At 33.3% G+C, this 9390-nt stretch overlaps 1 protein-coding gene across 1 annotated transcript; it reads right to left on the bottom strand.

The window, feature by feature from the left end:
• Window positions 1–430: 430 nt before the first annotated feature.
• On the bottom strand, window positions 431–2095 carry LOC108374759 (odorant receptor 7a-like). The gene is made up of 3 exons (XM_017630777.1): window positions 1315–2095; window positions 890–1247; window positions 431–629 (listed from the first exon to the last, which is right to left on the bottom strand). Exons 1-3 carry the CDS (start codon window positions 2064–2066, stop codon window positions 558–560), a joined length of 1182 nt encoding a protein of 393 aa, XP_017486266.1. The 5' UTR covers window positions 2067–2095; the 3' UTR covers window positions 431–557.
• Between the last annotated feature and the right edge of the window lie 7295 nt (window positions 2096–9390).

Genomic DNA, 9390 nt, shown 5'->3' with positions numbered 1-9390 from the left:
CATGCGACTAATTGTGTGTTTAAGGGTTAATTGTTTCAAATGCCTCTCTGCCACCACAAACTTCTAATAAAAAAAAAAATAATAACGCTTAAAATCGCCAAGCTGGGAAAACTACGAAATTCCTTTTCTAAATACAATCCAGAAAACCTTGGTTTCATCAATTGCCCAGAAAAAAAACTGAAAATGTCGTACAGCGTAGTTACTTCGCCGCACCTAAAACGGAGATCTGCCATTGTGAAGCGTTCACTCTATGGTAAATAAACAAAAGGGACAACGTCGGACGCAACTGTAACTAGAGAGTATAGAGTTCAAACTACGTTCCACAGCACGCAGCCGCAAGGTAGTTTTACCCCTCTAGAAAGTAATGACATATGGATAGATAATGTCCGCTCGGTTGGTGACCTTCAATTAAAAACGCCAAAAATATTAATGCCGAAGCTATTAAGTGCTTTTATTAATTTATATATTTATTTTTTAAAAAGCGTGCGAATAAAATGATCACTACGATGTAAATAAAGTGAATATGCCTTAATTTCCCTTACTTCAGCCACATAGTTTTAGCCCTTCAAGTCCTCTCCAAGACCCATTTTTTGTATGAATGTATAAAGTGTAAAAGAAAATTTAGCGACCTGTGAAAGAGGGAACTTATTCGGTTTCGAAACACATACATACATACATATCGAGGGCTTATATTTTTATCTGCAAATTAAAATTAAAATAAATTCCGGATAAATATTGCCATCCAACTCTGCTTCAGCTGTCATTCTTGACATTATTCTTAACTTGAAGTCCATTAATAAATAGCAGAATTGGATTCTAGTATCAGAGCTGCAGATATGTTGTCCGAACATAAACCCTCTGTATATTCTACTTTTTAAAAATTACTCACCGACAAATTAGTAGCCAAATTAATCGGCACCAATTTCATGCCGAAAAAGCGAATCGAATATTGAGAGCGATGTAAAAAATATATCAACAAATTATTGAAGCGCTTATTTTGTGTAAACCAATTGCAATTGAAAATGGCTTGGCACAGGTCATCACAATCATCCAGTAAAAACGACGCGTGATAACATGTCGCCGAAGTTTGCAGCAGTACACCCAAATAGTAGGTGACTGAAGCAATCTTGGTGGACAGATCAGCAAAAATGACAATGTTAATCATAGTGACGCCAAGTATGGCCGCGGCTAGAAAAAACTGAGTAAATACAGTCACGGATATAACATCTCCAACGATGCCGGCAATTCTAGATGTGCATATAAAAGTAAATAATTTTATTATAATGCCCGAATTGCTTGCGCTCTCACACTCACCCTAGTATTTCCTGATGCATAACAATACATTCCAAAAGCTCATTGTAATTATCATCCGCACTTTTCTTCTCATCATAACCCAAACGTGCGATGCGATTTGCCAAAAGTTGTATTTGCGTGCGTATAATGTAAATATAAACAGCCGGATATGAGTCGTTTAAAACTTGATGATATAGTAAATATAAAAGCATGAGTGTATCAAAGCTAGCTTGTAGCCAGTACTCCCAAACAGATCTATGCCAATCCACATTCGGTAGCCAAAGCGTTAATGGCGCATGTCCACCAACCAGTGCAGCGACGATCGTCAAACTTCCATATAGGCCGTAAGAAAATCCAAAACCGAATACAAGTCGATTACCCGTTATGGCACATTTACGTATCTTAACCCTCTCCTCTGGTCGTGTGTAACGTTCATCGAGTTTCGACAATATGGGTTCAATGCTACGCAGATTTTTTTGCGCCATGGCTAAAGCGGTACATTTAATCGGTATACCTATGACATTTAATGAGGCTTGTACGCAGGTTAATACTTCCGTAATGGAGAGCTTATTTCGATCGCGCAGCCAACCAACATTACAAAACACCGGCGATAAAAGTACAACGAAGAGGGCTACGATTGAGTAGCAGTAATATGGTATCCGATATTTGTCGGGTGGATTATTGCCCAAATATTTGAAGCTATTGAATAAGTAGATGACTGCGTCGCGGGAGGCGAATACCTTGCGGCCGCGTCCCTGTATCAAGTCGAGCATAATTGCATTTACATGTGCGTCACGCTGGATTTTGAACTTAACTGGCGCATTCGAGTTGGGATTGTGATTTATATATAAATATAAATAGCAGAATGTATATAAATAATTTGATTGAATCAATATCCATAAGAGGGTTCAGTGATTTGCAAAAAACAATCAACACCTACTGCTTAGTGTGACTTTTCAATCCCAACAACATCTGCAATTTCAGCTTGGAAATGCAAATTTATTCTATACGTAAAGATATTAGAAAATTTATAGGGCGGGTTCAACATATTTGACTATTCGCAACCTTCGTACACACCTATTCGCACTTATGTACATACATATGTATGTATTAGACTGCAGCACTCCCCATACAAAAAAAAAATTGGTACTGTTTTTTCATTGGAATTATAAAATCTATTGTATTTTAAGACGTCCACCAAAATATTTCGGAAAAATATTAAGACATAAGCGAGCTGGACCGAATAGTTTGTTAAAAAGGTTTTTTGACCAAAGAAGTTGCTTTACGAAGTTTCATGTTTATGACTTTCGGCATGCCTGAGATCTGCAATGGGTATTTAAGCACCCAATAGGCTAATACGGGTTCTGAGTCTATGAGAAATTTTTTATCAATGGCATAAGTGCCATCAGAAAAAAGATGTTTGCGAAGTAAAAGCAACGAAATAGAAAAGTATCGAGCGTGTTGATATTTCATAAAAAATTAATGCTTAACAGTTCAGAAAATGTAACTTGCGAGAAGTTGCAGGCAGAATTGGACAGTTGGATCGTTTAGGAAGATGCAGCCAAAATACATGTTAACATTACACCGCCACACGATGTTTTGATGCCATTGAAGAATTGGACGACAATATCCAAATTGTCAATGAAGGCAATGAGTTTCCTAGCCAAGTAGCAGGCGACATGGTGTCAGGGAATGTTCTTTCAGGTAATAATAAAGATTCCCCGTCAAGTTCTGTTTTAAGTAAGTGTTGTATTTAAAATTAAAGAAAAGGGCTAGATGGATGAGTCTATATTATAAAAGTCTCCTCATAATAATTGCATATGAGTGAGTAAAAAATTTTTAAGTTTTAAAGAGCGCGGCTTGTTTCGAACCATTTCGGGATTAGTCCCAGGGACTATATGGCTGGGTCTAGTTAGTTTGGAACTAGATTAAAGCCACTTTGGGGCTAGTTTCAGACTACTTTTCGTCTAGTTTGGGGCAAGTTCGCGACTAATTGTTCATAATAGTTCGTCCAACAAATGTTTTTTTTTGCTTTTAATAAAAAAAGCTAAGTAAACTCGTTAGCAGAATATTTTGGGTAACTAAAGTATGAATTTACATTAAATGTAAAAAAAAACGTTGTGCTTATAGAAAGAAGAGACTTTCATTTCTCCTATTTTTTTTTTAGAATATATTACACACTCCAGCAGGTTGGGTATTTAAATACCCAAGTGGGGGTATTTGGCTCCAGGATCTAAGAGGGCTAAGAAAATTACAATATGTTTTCTTATAAACTCACAGGGCTCTGGAGAGAAACTGTTTACAATTTGTTTCCCCAGTATTTAATATTTTCTAGTTTATTTCGAAGTTTTATATATACATGTTTTCATTTTAAGAAATCTCTCACCTTTCACCTTGAGAAAGAACAACTACTAATCAGAATTTCGTCTTACTTTATGAAGAGAGTACATTACTTCATCTCTTTTTCCATGATCTGAAATGAAACTCAAGTCAATGTCTCTCACGGCTTTAAATACTCATTGGGCAGTAATGGGTTAAGGGTGTGCACAAAATATTTTGCTTGCATAGCCTTTCTAGTGTACAGTAGTTAACTGTTCACTTTTTTACTGTGTTTGATTTTATGAATACACTGAAATTACTGTTATCTTTCATTAAAAGCACACGACACACTGTATTGCAGTGACGAAGCAAATTTTACTGTTTAATTTCAATAGACAATAGTGTCAACCGAAATTCAATAGTGTCGATACCCTCTGGGGAAAATGTCTAATTTTCTAACATAACCCAGCCATTATTAATTAATAATTATAATCAAAAATTATCAAAAAGATTCATGATTAATTGCCATAAATAAATAATCCAAAATAACCAAACAATTAAAAAAAAATTAAATAATCAAAATTAATCAGATTATTTTTTTAATTATTTGATTCTTTTTAATTTTTTGACTATTTTTAATTATTTGATTGTTTTTAATTATTTTATTATGTTCAGTTATTTGATTATTTCTAATTATATGATTATTTTTAATTATTTTTCCAAATAGATGAAGCTGTGTTTGGCAGGCAAATTTTTATAACTTTACATTGTACACATACCTGAAACCAAATTCACTGTACGAGCAAATGCTTCTACTGTAGTTTACAAGTAAGAAATGATTTCTTCTAGGTATTGTCGTTTATACTGTTAGAAAGAATTTTTTTTTTTATAGGAAACACCGTCAACTAAAAATTACCAGAAATCAAAGTAATTCTCAGGTTTTTGAAATTTGCTCTTTGCCTTACAAAAATTCAATGGGCTACAATACGGCATCCTTCAAATTTTTCTAAATAATCCAGTATATTTTGCTTAGCCTCTACTTCTTTGCACGAAAAACACAAAAGTAGAAGAAAATGGTAAACGATATTAGAAAAGTAGTACGAGAATTATGCATGGTGGATTAATGCCCAAATATTTGAAGCTATTGAATAAGTTGATGACTGCGTCGCGAGAGGCGAACACCTTGCGGCCACGTTACCGTTTCAAGTAGAACATTAATGCGTGTCATCCACGCTCGATCTTGAACTTAGCTCTCAGCCTCGTGCAAGAATCTCGATTCATAGAATCAACTCAATATATATGTATATGGGCAAATAAAAAAACAGGTAACCCTTATGTTATTTTGCCGTATTTTCATTGTTGTAAACTATATCAATCTGGTTGCTTTTGGATATAATTTTTAGATTTGAAGCCTCAAAACAATTTTGAATCAATTTGTTGCATAACTCTTGAGTTATAGATGTTTTAATGATTTAATGCAATGCTTCAAAAAATATTTCGTTCGAAGTGTATAAAAACCCTGATTTGCTACTTTTTTATTGATGATCCTTCTTTTAGTGAGAATATTTCGAATGAGGTATCAAATCAAAGTTTTTTCGACAAAGGTTCTGATAGTTGTTCTTACTTACATGGAGCCTTCTTAATTCAATGGCGTTACCAACTTTGCCAGATTGGCTCCACTTTTCGAGATGGCGGTACCTGAACCTTTGCTTAAATTTTAACTATTTTATAAATAACTGCCTCAGTTTTGAAGTTATTTCATTTAAATATTGCACATGACTGTTTTTTAATAGATATTATCTCAACTATTCCATAAAATCGTCGAAATTGGTTCACTTGTTCACATGTAGCTCCCATACACCTGGTTGTTAATAGACGTTTTTTTGCGTTATAACTCCTCCAATTAAGCAGGTAAAAAATGTATTCTATTTGTATTCATCATAAACACTTTTAACTTTGTCTTTATGATGAAGTTAGAGGCCAAACTAAAAATATGAATAATCAGTTGTATGGAAGCTATATGTTAAAGTGAGCCTATTTCAATGATTTTCCGAATTAGTTAAAGAAATATTAACAAATAGTGCTCTTTGACTAACAATTCGATAGTACTGTCTGTTTCTTTTAAGTTCTTTTGGTTACTGTATAGACATAAGACCGCGGTATAGCTTAGATACTCAATTACCTCGAATTTTAGATATACTTGTAGGCTTCATTTCATTATAAGTCATTTCCACAGCCTCCAATTTTCCTCCTGGTTTGTTTAGGCCTTCCGCTCTTTCAGCTTGTTTTCAGCTACCACTTTAACCTTTGGTAATCACAAAGACTCTTGAAACTTATTCGTGAAGTATTCTATTACTACTTCATGTCGCCATCAAAGAGTACGCTCCATATCTATTAAAAATTTCAGGAGTTAGTTCTAGTATTTTTAGCAATATAATCAAATTTGAATTAAAAACTTCGAGTATGTAGAGATAAACACTTTAATAAACAATAAAAAAATTAAGTTCAGAATCCACCTGATCTTGCTGGCAACAGATTTGGACAGTGCCATTCATTTACTTTAATAAGAGCCTTTCCGATAAAAGCATTGGATATCATAGATCGCAATACATGATAATTAAAAAAAATGAAACAATTTGAATTAAAAATTTAAATCTTTAATTCGACACCTTTTACATAGAAAAAGTATTTCCCACTAATATTTCTCTTTGGATTTATTTTGTTTTGTAATCGATTGCAGTGATTTGCAAAAATATTTCATCACCTACTAGTGTGACTTTTCATACCCAACGCCATCTGCAAATTCAACGCGAAAGTGTGAATTCATGCTTAATAAGCATGCTTATACCTGAAGATATCAATGTACACATGTACAATGGGCATTTCCACTCTGACATTACGCGACACTTGGTTGACAAAGTGTTAAAAAAAAAATGAAAAAGTCAAAATTTCAAAAAGGGTTTTTTAGATTTGCATAGCAATAAAAGGGCTCCTTATTATATTAAAAAAATTACAACTGTTGGTAGTAGCGATTTAAAGATGTAAAAATATGCGCGTTGGCGTGACGTTACAATAAAACAGAAGTGGATTTTGACTTCGATTACAAAATTACAAAACTCTGTGAATTAAGCAAGACGATTTGTATAAAAGTTTTTGTAGTAACATTCGAAATATTTAAGGTTAATTTTTCCAAATTTGAAATGCAAAAATCTTGTATGATTTATGTTTGATCAGCTGAAGTGACGTTACCTGGCTTTATGTTACTAAAATTTCCATGGAAAAAGTTTTGTTAATATTGTTCTTGAAATAAGTTTTAAGTAGAAGAAAACATGCATTTTATGTTGAACGAACTTTTAATTTTAACATCAGCGCCACCAGCGGTTCCATTTTTCGCAAATCTATGTCTTACTACGCTTCAACTAAACATGCGGGGATACATATCCAGTATTGCCAGGTTGACGAGGATTTGATGATTTTATGACCCAATGACGATTTTTCTTTATGTGCAAATTTGGCTGATTCTCAACTTTGAAGACAACTAAAAATTACAGTGTAAACACTTATTGAGAGTATACCATTTCTTCTAATACATAATTGTCATATCGAAATTATATCATGTCATTATCAAAACTTGTAAATATGAACCAAGGCATATCAAACGGGAATTAGAGAAAAAACAACATTTGCGTGTATTTTGTTGTTGCTTCTGGTATCGAAAGTGCACCAACTTTTCTGATTTTTTTTTTGTAAATCAAAGCGTGCCATGCGTGCGTGAAATACAAAAAAAAAATAAAAAATAAAAAATTTTAACTGGAAAAAATAAAAATTGCTGCAACTTTCTTTCTTAGTAAATTTGCTTGCTTCTCGCAACAGTGTCCATCCTTTGCAAGGCCCAGTAATCAGCTGTGTTGCTGCTGAGTTGGGCGAACGTTCCAAAAGCTGCTATTCAATCGCTTGTTTCGTTGGGAAAAAGGTTTCAAATGCAAATAAATTTTAACAATTTAGAATTTTTGTGAGAAAAATTTTTAAATATTTGACATTTTCGAGACCAAGTAATTTGAAAACAAAAAAAATCAAATCAGCTGCTCTATTGATACTACCTGTTCAATGTGCCTTGGTATGAACATCGTTCAGAAATAGTTCAGAAATCAAAGCCTGAAAAATCTAGCGAAGAAGCAGTGAAGCTTTCAGTACTACTAAAGCTTTCTCTAAACGCGTAGCTCAGATTTCAGGTCTATTGAACTTTTCGCAGAATATCTGTAGCAGCTATTTTTTTAATTTTTGAAACTTTTTAAAATGTTATAATTAAACAATGGAAATGTTCTTCTTGCCAAAACGAACGTATCTGGTGTAATAAAACTAGTGTCTCACCAAATGAACAAAATCACACATAATACAATAAACGAGTATTTTCTAATAGGTTCCCGAGATATACACAATGCTTAGAAAAAAAATCAAAAACAATTTAATCCAAACGAGTTATATGAATTTAGTCACAGTGACGGTTGTGACGAGTACGAAAATCAAATTAGCTTCTAATTACTTGCATTATGATTTTAAATAGTTCTTTGCGTAGTTAAATAAACATACCCAACATTTTTGCCAAAGTTGCTTACTTCTATTGGAAATTATAGATTATATGTTCCCAAATCCACTGTGACGGATGTGACTCCACTTTGTGACGGGTGTGACAAGTTGAGCATGAATACACAAATACTCGTTATTAGACAACTAAACTGAATTTATTTCTCAAAAAATCGTATTTTACGAACACATAAAAGATTATGCTACCTAAAGACGTACCTTATTTAACCGTATGAAATATTGTTTTTGTCCTGACAAGTGAAGTAATAGTATTTCTACACTCTTTCTTCAAATACTTCTCGTATCCCAGCTGCGTTTTGCGTTTGGTTTTTCGCATCGTGTTTTTACTATATTCGTAATTTTAAATTTTTTAATAAAATCAATTGGTGGTAGTTCATGATTGTGTGTGGATTAATAGCGCACTGAGGATTTTTCAATAACCTTTTCATGTATTAACAAGTAATTTTTAGCAAAAAAAAACCGACTTCTACTCTCATAAAAAAAAAAAATATATATATATATATATATCTCACGATCCACTGATCGGATCTTAACCAGATTAGTATGGGACCTCTAAGCCACTACCTTTTAGATGCAAAAAGAATTATAGAAATCGGTTGACGTGGTCCAAAGTTATGCGGTAACATACATAGAAAAAAAAAAAAATATTCCGACGAACTGATAACCTCCTCCTTTTTTGGAAGTCGGTTAAAAAACAACACACACGGGGGCAATGTTTATTGTAAGAACAACATTTTTTTCTATGAATCGGAATACTTTAAGCATTGTTGACGCTATTTCCATTTGAATGAGGAAATAGCGTCAATTACTTTGATTCCAATTTTTTGTTGACTTTATTTCGCTTTTGAAAAGGTAATAATGTCCTTATTTCCGTTGTTCTTGTTACCTGTCATCAAAATAATGCACTAAAATTCATAAGTTTATTTTCATTTTATTCGGTATCGAAAACCGTGGAATAAGCCATGTGCATAAGGAATACTATGTAAAAATCTTAAACACCAATATTTAATTACTTTAAAATGGCTTTTGAGTAAAGGCGTGCGAGTAAACATATCAGATGACTTCGTATGGTGTTACGGGGCGTATACGTTACATACGCAACTACGCAAATATGAGCATGAGTGGTTATTAACCGACTTCCAAAAAAGGAGGTTATCAGTTCGTCGGAATATT

Source organism: Rhagoletis zephyria, unplaced genomic scaffold (assembly GCF_001687245.7).
Source record: "Rhagoletis zephyria isolate East Lansing unplaced genomic scaffold, Rhagoletis_zephyria_1.1 Rzeph_scaffold_08106, whole genome shotgun sequence".
Classification (NCBI taxonomy): Eukaryota; Metazoa; Arthropoda; class Insecta; order Diptera; family Tephritidae; genus Rhagoletis; species Rhagoletis zephyria.
The sequence above is the reverse complement of the archived record's forward strand: the minus strand, read 5'-3'. Positions and strand labels throughout refer to the sequence as shown.